This window comes from Ambystoma mexicanum, chromosome 5q, assembly GCF_040938575.1.
Source record: "Ambystoma mexicanum isolate Mex_15411 chromosome 5q, UKY_AmexF1_1, whole genome shotgun sequence".
NCBI classification, from domain to species: domain Eukaryota; kingdom Metazoa; phylum Chordata; class Amphibia; order Caudata; family Ambystomatidae; genus Ambystoma; species Ambystoma mexicanum.
In genome coordinates, this window is record NC_090933.1 from 239,597,488 (window position 1) to 239,614,959 (window position 17,472).

The following is a 17,472-nucleotide window of genomic DNA, read 5'->3' on the forward strand; positions in this document are numbered from 1 at the left end:
CAGCGGAGAAGCTCAGTGGCGGTTTAAATGAAGACATTTTATTAGCGCTAACCTGCCACAAACCGTTAAAGTTGCCAAGAAGCTGCTCTCCACAAACGGTCAAATAATAAAGTGGCACAAGGTCGGTTGAATGGCAAATCATGGTCAATTTGCGAATCGGCAAGTGTCGGGGGGACCGGGTTCACACTCCAGCCTCCCTCCCGCCTGAGGCTTTTAAATTATTTATTTATACATGTGGGTGCACTGAACTGGACGGGAAGGGCAGCTGCTGATCGCATGTTTGAGGCCAACTTTGATGAGCAGGCAAACCACCAGTGTTGTCTCTTATTAAGTGAGCATGAATGGTGAGTAGGCCTCGCCTGCTAATGGCGGTGTAGTGTCTGTGGCCAGCAGCACGATCTGCATTTGAGCAAGCGGTGGTAAAACTGAACGTGCAATGGGACTGTGGTATTTGATTAAGAGGAAAGAACATAGGGAGCCCAGTACCTCGGGCGGCCATTTCACTAGGAAACAACATGCTTATTTGTGGTCTTGGGTTACCAGTGATATTATCGCTAGTGAAAACATCGAAGGTGACTCTATATTTTTTTAAAGGCACTTAAGACCTGTTCCAACACATTGTAGGACTGCTGCAATTATATAAACAAACTCCAGTCCTAGAATATTTGGGGAAAGTGTTGTATGGTGCCTTAAAAAAAACATCGAGTCACCCTCGATGTTTTTAGCAGCGATAATGCCACTGGACACTGTGGTTTTGGACTTCTTATTTCCCTCTTGCCTCCCCAGCCAATCCTAGAGCCGCCCCAGGCTAGCCACTGTGCCTCTTGTCTTGGTGTGGTGCTATAGAGAGAGAAACACTTCTGGGCTTTTTAACATGCACATTCAAATGAATCACTGCTTTAATCACTACAGATGATTGTGACTGTGCTTTCCAGCGATCCTGCCATATATTTTGGTGACACTTCTCAGTTGTTCTTAGGGCACAGTGTGTTGTTCTTAGGGCACAGTGTGTTGTCGTGGGCACAGTGTGTTGTCGTGGGCACAGAGTGTTGTCGTTTATCCTCTCACTGCTCATTCTTTCTCTCCCCTTTTCTCCCCGTTTCATTCCCTCTCGCTTCCCTTATACACACTCTCCTTGTCCGCCTCCCATCTTCATCCTCTTCTCTCACTCTCTCTTGCATCCTTACACTCTCATCCTCTCACTAGCGCCTCTGCATGCATCCTCGTCATATCTTCCATTGCTCTCACCTCTCCTTGCACCCTCACTTTCTCTCTCTTCCTTCCTCTCACACCCTCGCTCTTACCACCCCGCTGTCAGGTTTTCTCGCTCACACCTCTTGCTCATCCTTGATGCCATCCTCTTCTCTCGCTCTCTCTTGCATCCTTACACTCTCATCCTCTCACTAGCGCCTCTGCATGCATCCTCGTCATATCTTCCATTGCTCTCACCTCTCCTTGCACCCTCACTTTCTCTCTCTTCCTTCCTCTCACACCCTCGCTCTTACCACCCCGCTGTCAGGTTTTCTCGCTCACACCTCTTGCTCATCCTTGATGCCATCCTCTTCTCTCGCTCTCTCTTGCATCCTTATACTCTCATCCTCTCACTAGCGCCTCTGCATGCATCCTCGTCATATCTTCCATTGCTCTCACCTCTCCTTGCACCCTCACTTTCTCTCTCTTCCTTCCTCTCACACCCTCGCTCTTACCACCCCGCTGTCAGGTTTTCTCGCTCACACCTCTTGCTCATCCTTGATGCCATCCTCTTCTCTCGCTCTCTCTTGCATCCTTACACTCTCATCCTCTCACTAGCGCCTCTGCATGCATCCTCGTCATATCTTCCATTGCTCTCACCTCTCCTTGCACCCTCACTTTCTCTCTCTTCCTTCCTCTCACACCCTCGCTCTTACCACCCCGCTGTCAGGTTTTCTCGCTCACACCTCTTGCTCATCCTTGATGCCATCCTCTTCTCTCGCTCTCTCTTGCATCCTTACACTCTCATCCTCTCACTAGCGCCTCTGCATGCATCCTCGTCATATCTTCCATTGCTCTCACCTCTCCTTGCACCCTCACTTTCTCTCTCTTCCTTCCTCTCACACCCTCGCTCTTACCACCCCGCTGTCAGGTTTTCTCGCTCACACCTCTTGCTCATCCTTGATGCCATCCTCTTCTCTCGCTCACTCTTGCATCCTTACACTCTCATCCTCTCACTAGCGCCTCTGCATGCATCCTCGTCATATCTTCCATTGCTCTCACCTCTCCTTGCACCCTCACTTTCTCTCTCTTCCTTCCTCTCACACCCTCGCTCTTACCACCCCGCTGTCAGGTTTTCTCGCTCACACCTCTTGCTCATCCTTGATGCCATCCTCTTCTCTCGCTCTCTCTTGCATCCTTACACTCTCATCCTCTCACTAGCGCCTCTGCATGCATCCTCGTCATATCTTCCATTGCTCTCACCTCTCCTTGCATCCTCACTTTCTCTCTCTTCCTTCCTCTCACACCCTCGCTCTTACCACCCCGCTGTCAGGTTTTCTCGCTCACACCTCTTGCTCATCCTTGATGCCATCCTCTTCTCTCGCTCTCTCTTGCATCCTTACACTCTCATCCTCTCACTAGTGCCTCTGCATGCATCCTCGTCATATCTTCCATTGCTCTCACCTCTCCTTGCACCCTCACTTTCTCTCTCTTCCTTCCTCTCACACCCTCGCTCTTACCACCCCGCTGTCAGGTTTTCTCGCTCACACCTCTTGCTCATCCTTGATGCCATCCTCTTCTCTCGCTCTCTCTTGCATCCTTACACTCTCATCCTCTCACTAGTGCCTCTGCATGCATCCTCGTCATATCTTCCATTGCTCTCACCTCTCCTTGCACCCTCACTTTCTCTCTCTTCCTTCCTCTCACACCCTCGCTCTTACCACCCCGCTGTCAGGTTTTCTCGCTCACACCTCTTGCTCATCCTTGATGCCATCCTCTTCTCTCGCTCTCTCTTGCATCCTTACACTCTCATCCTCTCACTAGCGCCTCTGCATGCATCCTCGTCATATCTTCCATTGCTCTCACCTCTCCTTGCACCCTCACTTTCTCTCTCTTCCTTCCTCTCACACCCTCACTCTTACCACCCCGCTGTCAGGTTTTCTCGCTCACACCTCTTGCTCATCCTTGATGCCATCCTCTTCTCTCGCTCTCTCTTGCATCCTTACACTCTCATCCTCTCACTAGCGCCTCTGCATGCATCCTCGTCATATCTTCCATTGCTCTCACCTCTCCTTGCATCCTCACTTTCTCTCTCTTCCTTCCTCTCACACCCTCGCTCTTACCACCCCGCTGTCAGGTTTTCTCGCTCACACCTCTTGCTCATCCTTGATGCCATCCTCTTCTCTCGCTCTCTCTTGCATCCTTACACTCTCATCCTCTCACTAGTGCCTCTGCATGCATCCTCGTCATATCTTCCATTGCTCTCACCTCTCCTTGCACCCTCACTTTCTCTCTCTTCCTTCCTCTCACACCCTCGCTCTTACCACCCCGCTGTCAGGTTTTCTCGCTCACACCTCTTGCTCATCCTTGATGCCATCCTCTTCTCTCGCTCTCTCTTGCATCCTTACACTCTCATCCTCTCACTAGTGCCTCTGCATGCATCCTCGTCATATCTTCCATTGCTCTCACCTCTCCTTGCACCCTCACTTTCTCTCTCTTCCTTCCTCTCACACCCTCGCTCTTACCACCCCGCTGTCAGGTTTTCTCGCTCACACCTCTTGCTCATCCTTGATGCCATCCTCTTCTCTCACTCTCTCTTGCATCCTTACACTCTCATCCTCTCACTAGTGCCTCTGCATGCATCCTCGTCATATCTTCCATTGCTCTCACCTCTCCTTGCACCCTCACTTTCTCTCTCTTCCTTCCTCTCACACCCTCGCTCTTACCACCCCGCTGTCAGGTTTTCTCGCTCACACCTCTTGCTCATCCTTGATGCCATCCTCTTCTCTCACTGTCTCTTGCATCCTTACACTCTCATCCTCTCACTAGTGCCTCTGCATGCATCCTCGTCATATCTTCCATTGCTCTCACCTCTCCTTGCACCCTCACTTTCTCTCTCTTCCTTCCTCTCACACCCTCGCTCTTACCACCCCGCTGTCAGGTTTTCTCGCTCACACCTCTTGCTCATCCTTGATGCCATCCTCTTCTCTCGCTCTCTCTTGCATCCTTACACTCTCATCCTCTCACTAGTGCCTCTGCATGCATCCTCGTCATATCTTCCATTGCTCTCACCTCTCCTTGCACCCTCACTTTCTCTCTCTTCCTTCCTCTCACACCCTCGCTCTTACCACCCCGCTGTCAGGTTTTCTCGCTCACACCTCTTGCTCATCCTTGATGCCATCCTCTTCTCTCACTGTCTCTTGCATCCTTACACTCTCATCCTCTCACTAGTGCCTCTGCATGCATCCTCGTCATATCTTCCATTGCTCTCACCTCTCCTTGCACCCTCACTTTCTCTCTCTTCCTTCCTCTCACACCCTCGCTCTTACCACCCCGCTGTCAGGTTTTCTCGCTCACACCTCTTGCTCATCCTTGATGCCATCCTCTTCTCTCGCTCTCTCTTGCATCCTTACACTCTCATCCTCTCACTAGTGCCTCTGCATGCATCCTCGTCATATCTTCCATTGCTCTCACCTCTCCTTGCACCCTCACTTTCTCTCTCTTCCTTCCTCTCACACCCTCGCTCTTACCACCCCGCTGTCAGGTTTTCTCGCTCACACCTCTTGCTCTTCATTGATGCCATCCTCCCCCTCGCTTTCTCATTCTGTCGCCTTTGCACCCCCCAACCCCATATATACATATATATATTCAATGAAAAAACTTAGTGAAGGGGACGTTATGGTTAAGTTGCATTAATAAAAACCTATGAAATTCAATTGAAAAACGTTGTTACATCACTGATGACATCTCATGTGAAATAGATTTTGATGAAAAGTCCCTACTCGGGGTTGCGTTTATAATGTTGGTAACACGATGTCAGGTGTGATTGTGTAATGTTAAACATGTAATAACTAGCTAACAATTCAAGACTTACTGCACACTTGTGCTAGTACAAACAATACATATGAAGACCCCCAATGCACACAAATCAGAGGCACATACAGGGAAACTAAAGTAAGGAAAAAGAAACCGCATCACCAGAAAATGTTAATAGCATTAAAGTTTATATTCATGTATACAAATGAATTGTGTGTTTGAGGCCTGCTATTGCCCCATGTATGTGCACCATAAGTTGAGACCAAACCCTGAGGAAAGTATTTTAAGAACATATGACAAGGTTAACGTCTAGATATACAGCACCTATTGAATTTTAATATTCTGACTGGCAGTGAACAAAACCACCTGGGCTAGATATTTCAGTGACCAAAATAAGTGGGCCAGATATGGGGTGTCATCAGTGATGTCATCAATGACATTTGTGATTTCATCTTTGATGTCCTGGGTGTTAGTCTTAGCAGTGCATGGTGGTGGCGCGAGTTATGGTTGCTTAGCCTACCATAACCGGCGAATTTCTGAGATTTTTCGGTTTTACCTGTAACCATAACGTCCCTGTAACAACGTTTTTCCATTGAATTTCATAGATTTTTATTAGTGCAACTTAACCAAAGTGTTTTCATTGAATTGTATAGGTTTTTATTGGTGCAACTTTACCATAACATCTCTTTAACAAAGTTTTTTTCAGAGAATTCCATGGGTTTTTACCAGTGCATGCTATTTTCCTACAACTTACTAATATCATACTTACCCCAATATGGCAAGGTTTGTGTCCAATTTACAACGTTTCACCTTAAAACGTTACCTTTTCCCACCTTCTAGCTTACTTTTTAACACTTCTATAATTTTCCACTGTTTTTGCTTCCGTCATCATCCGCAAACGTCTGACATCACTGTGGACCTTCCGGATAGTGCCACGTGACCATACATAGGCTCAATACTTTTTTCCAACATTTCCATTAGCATTTTGTGTTATGCTAATGGGAATAATGTGGCGTTCATCCCCCATTCCAGGCACTGGAACGGGGGATAACGGCCCGGCAGCCCGATTTATCGACACAAGCGAAGTGTGTCTGTGTGTGCCCGGATGCCTGCGTGCTTCAGCGCGTTATAAATAAATTAATAAATAATGAGGGCTAAAATGGATTTTTCTTCCTACATGGCCACCATTGAAAGAGAAGGTGGGGTTCAGTACAGAGCCCCTCTTCCCTTTCCATGGCAGCCTGCAGAAGGTGAAGTCAGAACACTATGACCATATTACCACAAGCACATTTTTTTCCCTTTCACACCTATCTTACTTTTGAATAACTTTATCACATAGCCGGTCCCAGGTGGACATGGCAACTTTAACACCATGTTTCATCCCTCGCGGTCAAGGCCAGTAGACAGATTGTCTGGGTCATGACCTTATACCATGACCCGGACAATCTGGCCACTGCCCATGGCCACAGGCTATATCTCAGTCACCAAAGGTATATTCCAATTATTTTTGTACGTACATTATAACACTTGTCAAAAAATAAAGTGACGTGTGTCTGTGTGCGCCCTGATGCATGTGGGCTTCGGCGCGTTATAAATAAATAAATAAATAAATAATGAGGGCTCCAGACCATTATCCTCCATTGCAGCCCCTGCAATGGGGGATAAAGGCCATTAGCAACCCTGGTTCCCAAAGCGGGAACCAGGGGTGCTAAAAAATAGATTTTTCTTCCTAGAGTGGGACGCTGTGAAGGAAAATCCTTTTCCAAGATGGCCACTATGGAAAAAGAAGGCGGGCACAGTACGGAGACCCTCTTCCCTTTCCATGGCAGTGTGCAGAAGGCGAAGTCAGAACCTTAGGACCATATTACCACAAGCACATTTTTTTCCCTTTCAAACCTATCCTACTTCCAAATAGCTTGATCAGATAGCCGATCCCAGGTGGACATGACCACTTTAACACCATTTTTTATCCCTCACGGTCAAGGCCAGTAGCCAGATTGTCTGGGTCATGACTTTATCATGACCCAGACAATCTGGCCAGCCACTGCCCATGGCCACAGGCTATACCTCAGTAACCAAAGGTATATCAGTATTTTTTGTACCTACAAAAATATTTTCAAAAAATAAAACACAGACACATTTGCAAAACCATGCTTTCAAGTCTTTGCCAATGCTCCTTGGACGAGTTTGCTGCAAATCTGTCCATGTTTTATTTTTTTTTAATATCTGAATGTATGTACATAAAATAGCCATATTACTTAGCCCCCACTTGACAAAATCCATCCTGACTTTACACATGCATTTGAGGTTCGGTCTATAATCTTTCTGCAAACGTGTGTGCACATTCGTCAAATGGCAACAAAGTTATAAGCAATGTAAGAATGTTCTGACCCCGCTCTCTAATGTTGCCCCATCTTGACAAAATCCCACCAAACTTTGCAAGTCCATTCAATTCTGGTTCTAAAATATTTTTGCAAACATTTGTGCAGATTCGTCAAATGGCACAACATTTATAAGCCTTTCAAATATTTTGTGACCCCCCCCTTACTTTTGCTCCCTTTTTAGCAAAACAGCACAAAAAGTAAAACGAAATCCAAAAACTGCTTTTCACCAACCCTGTAATTCAGAAATAGGCGTGGATGTCCCCGAATATCTGAAATCTTTGTGAACATCACTGCACTGACCCGAACAGCCAGACTGTTCACAGACTTTGGGGATGAAAAAACACCAGTTTTTTGGTTTCTTATGGCCATATCCCCTCACCTACTCAGAGATTGTTTATTAGTATTACAAGTGCAATCTTGTGTTTTTTAATTTGTTTTTACTGCGATGTCTGTGGACAACGGGTGCTGTATGTGAATCCAACATGGCGGGTGTTCCCAAAAAATATGATGCACCTCACGCTTTTCACCATCCAATCAGTAGGCATGTCTGATGTCGGCGGACTTCAAGCCACTCTCTGGGCTAATCGGAACCCATCCGTGGAGCGAACAGGGAAGTGAGTCCGCGGACCGATCCCAGATATCACAAATGTATTTTTACCCACTTTTTGGCCGTTTAAAAAAAAACTATTGGACGGATTTACACCAAATTTACAAAAGCACGCGTTCGGGAACAAGCTGCTGCTCCTGCCACAAATTTGCTAAAAATCCATCCAGCAGTTCGGGCTGTAGACGTGAGCAACATGTCCATTGAGTCTATGGGAAAAACCACAAATTTTGGGACCCCCTGTAACTTTGTGGCCCCCTGCACGAAACTTCAACCAAACTTTGCAATATCAATCTGACGGGCCCATATACATTTTCTGCAAGGTTTCGTGAGGATTGGTACGTGGGGGGAGTGTGGGGGCGAATTTATAAACCACCCAAAAAGTGCTCTTGCTATGGGTTTAGCAACTTAACATTAACTACAGGGCTGCTACCGCAGGCCCTGTAATATCTGTAAATTAAGGCTGCAATGTACAATAGCAAGCGCCAAAAAGGTTGGGTTTGCCAATGCTTTGTTTCAGTAATGGCAATGTTGAACTATTTGTTGCATAACGCTAGACTCTAAGGCATAACCACGTTGAGGTCCTTTTCAGCTGTACCAGTCCAAAGTAGCGACACATCAGGCACGGCCCATTCGTTCATTCACGAAGGAACATCCTTATTTCCACTCATTTTTAAATGAGAATATCTGCTTTTTTTCTGCGCAGCACTTTGCCAAAAATTGCTATTCGGTCCTGCTCTTACTTGCTTTTGCCAGATATAAGGCTACATTAACCATATGTATCAACATGGTGAGGCTGCAACGCAGCTGAAGTCGAGTATCATTGTTGTGTGCAGGCGGGGTCCCATTGAAATATATGGAGTGCTATGGAGCTTGTGCAAGGGTGACCTGAGTACACAAGATGGTTGACAACCACTAAATTTGGTTGAGAGGTATGCATTAAAAAACTGTGACCCCTGCCAGTGGCGTGTCCAGACTCTTTTGACTGGGTTGTCCCAAGTGGGGCAGTGACTTATGCAGGGGTGGCATAAAGTACCAGCGTGCATGCGCACACCCGCACACACACATAATATAATTGGGTGCACCCGGGGTGGCCAATCATATTCCAGTGGTAGCACGTGCCACCCCAGGCAACTCTCTGGACACGACTAAAACCTGCTCAATAGGCAAAGGCTGCCAGGGGCCCTGCTCCAGCCATACTTGCCACAAAGCTCCTTCTGTAATTCTGAATTCACTGCCACTGTTTCTGCAACCTTGCATTCAAAAGTGGGCGTTCCTTGATTTGCACGGATGAAGCCGCCCAGGAAAACGATTGGCTCTTGGGAGTGACCATGAGTACTTTAAAGCCAGTGCATGTGTAAAGATGGCCGCGGATGCAGACTTTGTTGCCCGGGAGATGACGGCTATTCAATGCACATCTTGGAGGTGACATTCAGGATAGAGCACTGAGGGTGCCAGATACTCTCTACTTCCATCTTCACAATGTCATCCATTACACATGAGGGAGCACTCTTATTAGAAATAAGGACATCAGCGCGATATAACAGGAATCAAACAGGAAAGGATCCTCATTTCATAAGTAATACAATTAATTTCTTAGTCAAATTGTAAGTGCTACATTAATAGTTATAAAATCAATCAAATACATGTACGTGTTAATATAAATTGTATTGTAATTGCCATTTGTATAGTGCCTTTCACCGGTGGTTTGGTCTGAACGCTCTGTAGGTTGAATGCCCTCGGGGGACCGAAGTCCAGGTATGGGAAATTTGCCAGAGGAGTTTAGAATGCGTGTGTGCATTTTAGCCAAAGCAAAGGTGGGTAGGGGGTGGCTAGGACGCTGCTAGCTACCCATATCAAGCTGGATGGGTGCTTCGAAGTTGACAAGGGTGTGAGAGTAGTAGATTAATTATGTGTCCAGCTAGACCCAATTTCTGTCACGGGGGAAAAGCTGCATTCTAATGGCAGAGGTGTTGTGCAATATATTGTTGGGACTGGAGTATGGTTGCAGATGTGTGGGGTTGAGTGGATTTGTCTTCGGCTATATTCCATAAGCATGGAGTGTGAGACGTACCTGTCTGCTGTTGCTGACTTCTTGCTTTCAAAGATGCAGCATGGAACTCTATCCTTTGTTCTGCTGGAGATTATTAGATTACTTTTACCGTCGTTCGGCAAATGCGTGGAAGTTCATTGCTGCCCCGGCCCGCCTGGAGTGATTGAGTAGTTCAATAGGGCAAGGTTTGTCAGGGTGCAAGGGTGAAAGCCATGTCTTGAGGGCCCTCCAGAAGGCCAGGTGGTCCTCTATGTGTCAGGTATTAAGCAGCATTGAATTCCAGATAGTGGGGACTAAATATAAGATATAACAAATTGACTCAATAATTGTGAATGGCATATAACGAATAATTCTAACATAGTGTAAAATCTATCTTTAAATATTCTGGGAATATCCTGATATGAGCCTGCTTTGATGAGAAGGTGATGTTTGAAAGCAGCTTTAGCTGTCTCTCCTGTGGCTACATACTTAACATCAGGGGGTTGGGCGTCCCAGTGGTGGGGAGCAAGAAGGATGAAGGAATATATAGCGCATGGCAATGGCGGGAAATGGTAGGCGGAGCAGGGCTTGCAATACTGAAACGAAATCAATGGGAACTGGAGCCGTTGCTGCCATTTGCGTTTTGCACAAAACGTTCAAATGTGTATCCTGCATTACCTGTTGTCAATCTACCGAGCTTCACAGGCAGTAGAGCCACACTGTCACTGCTGTGCCATGCCGCTCTAGCCACATGTCATTATCCATTGCTCTGTGGACACAAAAGGTACCTAACCAGCTATCCTCTCTTTTTATAGGTCATTTGCGACAAGATATTCCGCCACTGGTTCCTGTCCAGCGTTATGGGATCTTCAGTTTCATCGGCTCTGCTGGTACAGATACAGAGGGCGGTACAGTGGTGCGCGGAGCCAGCGGACAGTGACGCGGGCAGCAACGGACCATCTCCCGTATCGGCCTCACAGTTGTACAGTTTGCTCCAGGAAAGCCAAAAAGAACTTCAGAGCAAAAAGGACGTTTTTTTCTTCATCGGCTTCTAAAATGGCTCCAATAGGTTTAGACAGCCCAAGCATGCAGTTATACTGGATGAACTTGTGCCCCTAAACATGTAATTTCTTTAGGAGTATCTGAGAAAACCACCTCCTGATTCACACTTCATATTTTCAATATGCCTGTTAAGTGGAGGAGATATATTGACCCATGAACTATTCTCATAGAGACCCCTTTCGCGGACATTATACCACCATCTACCCACATTATATGCACAGGTATGGCATTGGACAATTTTGACTCTGAATACCACAGTGTCTTTGACTGTCACAACCTATCGCATTGGGCGTTCTCCTTCTCATGATAAGCTCCGCTGAGCTCCCTGCAGACAGGGAGATGAATAGAAGGTGCGCCCATCTGTAGATGTCACGTTGTGGATCAACACGCCCAGTGCCCAACAAAAACTCACTCTATGACCTCTGGGGATCTCGAGATGCTGCCCAATTTTTATAAAATAAGTTACCCAGTCATTTTATTTTATAGCTTGATATAAGTGCTGGGAAGAAATGCTGGGGGGGATGACTTTGGAATCTGACATCCTACCTAGCTGTAGTGTCACTGGTTGCATTAACAATATGTATATGTCCCTTTTTTACCCATTACCAAGAATAACATTATTTTACACTATCATAATATGTGATTACTGTTAATGATATTAACAGGAATCCTATTTACACCCTTCATTCTAGTGCACTCCTTCTGGGGCAGGGTGAATTGCTAGCATTGTTCTCTTTCTGTGGCAGCCATTTACACTAATTGCAATGTCCCCTACCCCAAGCCAGTACCAGGGCAAGCACCCCCCACCCAGCTCCACCAATGTGCCTTAAGCCCCTGTCCTGCAGGGAAAAGGATAATGATTCATTGCCAATACTCAAGAAGACTTGGCTTCTCAAAGGACACTCACAATGCACATGCGCGCCCGCTGTTGCAATGTAAAGATACTGTGTGAACTGAACTGAAGCCAGCAAACTGGGGTAACTCCAATCCCATAATCCACCAGTTACCAGTAGATGGGATGCGTTGGTCTCTGCAACATTTCTGGGTCCCCATGCAGATGAATAGAGGGGGAAGACTCTGCAACACTGTGGTGGGTGTGTTCAGACGCGCAGCATGGTAGCCTACCATGGGGATGCTTTAATGGAGTCCAGCTCCACAGGTCTTCCTTGTACAAAAACATTATAAAGGACAACAGATCGATATTCAAGTCAAAGGATTTATAAAGACTTGTGGAATAGTGATTCATTACGATGAAAATGTTTTTTTTTTTTAATTTGGAACAAAGTGCCAATATAAATAATTGTATGATTAAATTCCCCTGTGAAAGCTGTGAAATGTTTTCGTGGTACCAACCTTCTGTCTTTACCATAAAGATACAACAAAATCATCAGTTTCATGGTGAACTACAAAAGTAAAATGCCAATTTTATCATTATTGAGACCAGGGTGAAAAAAACATCATAAATTAATGTGTTAAAGTATGTTAATAAAGTGTTATTGTACGCAGCGTTAAACATTAGAGTATAAACTCCCATAAAAAAGTCAAAGAAGCATGCCTAGTACCCCCAAAAGCGACATGTGTTTCAAGGAAGTTCCGTTCATTTTTGTGCTCCCTTCCTCAGGATAAGGTGGCGTTTTGCAAGGTGGCTTTCAGTGAGGGTTGGATGCTGAGGTAAATTGTGAGGCTGTTGGTTACAATGCTGGAATGAGTTAGCTACAGTTAGTGGAGGCTTTATACATGTGCACCTTTGACCTATTCAATGGACTGGGAGACTTTGGAAGTGTGGGGGCCACTGCTCAGGTGCACACTCGTGTGAGCCTTGCTCTTGAAGCCTGTGCATCAGTCAAAGGTAAATCAGTCATCCAACTCCCAGGTGCCTAGAAGCAGTGCAGAACCTTTCACTGAGGCAGCTCGATACTTTACAGCCGCTTCTTTGTCTTTTGGGTTAAGCACTACTCCATAGAATTAAAAAAAAACAAATATTCTACTACCAGGAACATCCCTATTTCTTGGACTTTAGTTTGAGAATCCTAGTCACACAAAGATCCTGAAACCTTTGGCTTCCCAAAAAAGGAATTAGAACGCTTCCGAGACTGTAAAAAGTCCTGAAAATATCAGCGGCCCGAAAAAAGGCTGTAGGAACACATCCTAGACCCCCGAATGTCCTTGAAAAATTCCAGAGCATTCTGCAGCTAAACTTTTTTTAAAGTTCATAGTATTATGAAACCTGAAGAAAAATGCATTTTTCTTGATCCTACAGAGATGCTTGTATATTTTCACACGCAACCATTGAGAGCCTTTGATGTGTCTTACTTGGCAACTTTCATTTAATCATTTGTGATGGCCACATGAATCAACACGGCGTGAAAACTCCATTGCAATGAACATTTATTAAAACCATCAACACGCCACTGTTTTGCAAAACCACTTAAAATACTGTGTTCTTTCTTCCTACCCACAGGGCCTCGACCAGAACAAATGATGTCAAGCATTCATTTCTATGATATTGTACCTTCACAATGACGTTGTTTGTCATCTTTGGGTTATATATAGCTACATTCTGAGTATAGCCTCTGATATACCTAGCAGCATTTTTTAATATAGCCACCCAGTTTATTCAGCCATATTTTCAATATAACCACTGTGCAGAATTTAGGTGGGCTTTGAATTCACCCCCTTCCACACAACCAAGAAACCAGCCAGGACACACAGGTATGTATCACACTCCATGCTTATGGAAACTAGCCGAAGGCATGACAACCCACCCGCACGCACGTTCCTTCATGCACTACTCTAAGACACATTGCACAACACCCATGCCCTAAGAATGTAGCTATCCCCCACTCCTACCTACCCTCGTATTGGACCAAATGCACACACACACACACATGCCTTCTAAACTCCTCTGATGAATTTCCCATACCTTGGACTTCTGTCCCCCAAGGACGTTCACTTATAGCGCTTTGAGACCATACCAATGGGCAAAGGTGCTAGACAAATGACAGTTACATTGCATCTTTGGGTCAATTCCCTTGTATGAAATGAACGCTGCACAAAAGCCCAGCCAAATCTGCTGATTAATTAAAGGCTCACCTCCCTCATCATGAGTGTGCATTCAGAAATCTTGCCTTGGGGAGACTCACTTTATAAGATGGATTCCCTCATGACTCCCCCAGCTAGCACCATTTGTGGTGACAATAACTTAGTCTCTGGAGTGCTTGGCTTTTCTGAGCATCTCTGTCTGAAGTTTATGCTACAATGATGTCAACATTAAGGTAGTTGGTCAGTCTCACCTCCGTAATATTCTTTACCCTGTTCTGTAGAGGGTCTTTCCTGAGGAACCTCTTCTGCAACGGGTTTCTCTACCCATTAATATGTTTTATTTTGGTGTGGGTGGAGCTGTAAATTACTAAGCACTACATTTTTCATGCATTTTCAGCACTGCGCAGGCTGGCGGAGCAGAAAGACCATGTTCACCTCGCCCAGTCACTCCATGCAGAAAATGCACATGCATTTCCTCCCGCATTGATTTGGAGTACGCTGGGATTCATGCGGATGCCCCTTGCTATGCACGGACAGTGCACGCAGCATTTAAGATCAATGTTGTGTTTTTCGGCATACAAGAGCACGAAAATCCAGCTCCACCTGGATCTCAGCACCGGATTAAAACCCCCACCGACACGCAATCCCACTGGTCCACCTTGTTCTCTAATTCTCCCACCCTCCAGCAATCTGACTCCTCTACTATCCAACCCAGCCCTTTTAGAGTGAATGATCACTGTTGGTGGCTGACATCCATATTGCCTCCATATATTTTAAGATTGGTAACGTCACCTGGACATTGCAAAGTGACTGACCTCAATAGAGGCTCTCACAATTCTTTGAATCATTTCATAATTTCCTCTGTTTTTCTAGTTTTACCCAGAGGATACCCATGATCGGGAAAGTATGTGCCATGTTGGCAGCCTGTTGCGTGTTTGCAATGCTCGGCTTGATCCTGACGGTTCTATGTGATTTTAACAAACCAAAAAATAAAGAATTACATTTGAACGAAACCAACATAACTAAAAAAATACTAAAAACCACCCTTATTCCCAAAATCAGGGAGTCCGTAAAACGATTACAACACCCTGATGCATGACATTTTCTAACCTGCACAAGACAACCAGAATTCTGTATATTGCCTATTTGTCTTCAAATCAGAGAATTGTTTCACACAAGTATCCTCTAACTAAATTGTGCAAGTGTGTCTGCATTATTACCTCACTGTTTTCATGTCAACTTAGACGCATCGCAGACTAGCTAGAAAAAAATCAGGCTTATGTGGTACAGGCATTTACTGAGTCATATACACAGAATCAGGGGCTTTGGGGTGCTAATGGTCCCTTCCTAGTGAGCTGTGAATGGTCAGGGAAAGGGGTCATCAGCATTCTCCATTTCACACTTGTGCCTGCCCCAGCCCAGTAATAAAAGACAAATCTTAAAAGAAATATGCAACAAAAAAACAACTTTTATCAGGATTTCACAGAGGCAAACCTCTGTGTTTTACACTTCAGAAAGCACCCTTTTCCTTGTTTTCAGGAACGCAGATGTGTACCACACAGCAGTTTAAGTTCCAACAGGAAGAAGGGCCACGAGAGGGGCTGCGGCAAGAAAACCGAGGGTGAGCCCTTGGAGAAGGGAAGCTCTGCAGCCAGATGCCATCCGACCCACGGAGAATAGGAAACCTAGGCCGGTAGAAGTAATCTCCCAGTCGCTGCCAAATACATCCCTCTCACAAACTGTCCCGTGTCCCTCCCTGTTTAGGAAAATAACCAATATCCAAGGCCTACACCTAGCTACCCAATTCCAAAGCGCCGCTAAGACACCCACAGTCTCTGTCAATGGGCAAGAACCCCTCGTAAATAAAAGCTGGCAATGCGAAAACCTTAAAAAAGAATGTTTGCTAATTTTAGAGGGCATCAAGGAGACAAATGTGTAACCCCGGCCCAAATGGGTCCTGTCAGCTAGGGGGGGTTATAGAAATATAGAAAAGTAGAAATAACAGCAAGACACGTGAGCTTTATTGAATGTTTTTTATTAAATGTGTATGTGTAAGTGTTTTAAAAGGCAATTACCTGACTGTACCACGTCCCCCTCCCCCCATGGGGGACACATGGAACACTGGACTATGGGACAATGGGTAGGGCTCCCCTGCCCATAAAAATAGACTTACCTGAGGAGCATTCTGGGGAATGCAAGAACCATTGTAGGGTGGCAGTTGAAGAGGTAGTTGAGAAGGACAGGCAAAAACAACACCAATGGAGAAGAGTACAGAAAGAAAGAACAAGGGAACAGCAGATCAGCACTGCCTGGGGGTTCTCAGCCTTGAACAGCCTCCCAGGGCCTCCTGAAGGGGTCGAAACGGGCTGCATCTGTCAGTTGCAACCCGACATGAAGCTAAATCCTGGACCACATGCGTGGTGCGGCCCGGTTGAAGGTAGATGCCCCGGGCCACGTGTGCGGATCCCAAGCGAAATTGTGGCTTGAGAGGCAGTGACCCACCCGGTGGACAATGCAAGAGGGCCAGAAGGTACGAAAGCCATGGGCCGCGTGTGTGGCCTGGGTAAAGATAACACCGCAGTGCAGGGCTGCATATCACCGCAACCTGAACCAGAGCGTGGCCTGAGGGGAAGGGTCCGCCTGGTGGCCATCCGGACAGACGGAAGAAGGTAAAAGTTCTGGGCCGCGTGCGCAGTGCGACTCGGGTGAAAAATGATGGCTGTGGGGCAGGGCAAAGTTCACCTGCCCCGTAGCCAAGTGCGGTGGGTGGCAGTAACTGAAGAGGGAGCTCTGACTGCTTACACAAGTCCACCTAGGGTCTGTGCACTACCCTCTCCCCCCAGGGCCAGATAGGGGGGAGTGGGGAAAACACTTTCCTGGAGGCCGGCTGCATCATGTCTTGTGCCGCCGGTGCTTGCTCGGCTCAGTCTTTCGGTAATGGGGAAAGGCCTTGCCCAGGTGGGCAGGACCTGGGCGGGACCCATCTTGAAATGAACTTCATCCCTCACCACAACGGAGGAAAATGGATCAAAGGGCTCGTAAAACCCTAGGGTCGCTCTCATTCCAGCATTCACCACCATGGAGGAAAATAAAGGGTCCACAAAGCACTCTCCAATGTAAGCATCACCATGGAGGAAAATTGGAATATGAACTCATAAAGACCTGTCAAGGATCCACGGCTACCAGAGCCTCAATGACATTAAAACCACTGCCACAGTGGAATACCACAAGAAGGGCTGTCAAAGCCCTGGAAACAATAGCACCACCATGGAGGAAATTGTGGTTTCAAAACCCTGTGTGGAAACCAGGTCTCCCAAAGCCCCACCAGGGAACAGGGTGGC

At 46.2% G+C, this 17,472-nt stretch overlaps 1 protein-coding gene across 1 annotated transcript in view; it reads left to right on the forward strand.

Moving 5' to 3' along the window:
* DIPK1C (divergent protein kinase domain 1C) overlaps positions 1-12,424 on the forward strand; it is a 458,421-nt gene extending 445,997 nt beyond the window's left edge. Inside the window, exon 4 of the mRNA XM_069620749.1 lies at positions 10,843-12,424. Within this exon, the coding sequence (XP_069476850.1) occupies positions 10,843-11,082 (240 nt within the window). The 3' untranslated portion in view covers positions 11,083-12,424. The remainder of the gene's footprint in view (positions 1-10,842) is intronic.
* The last annotated feature ends 5,048 nt before the right edge of the window (positions 12,425-17,472 follow it).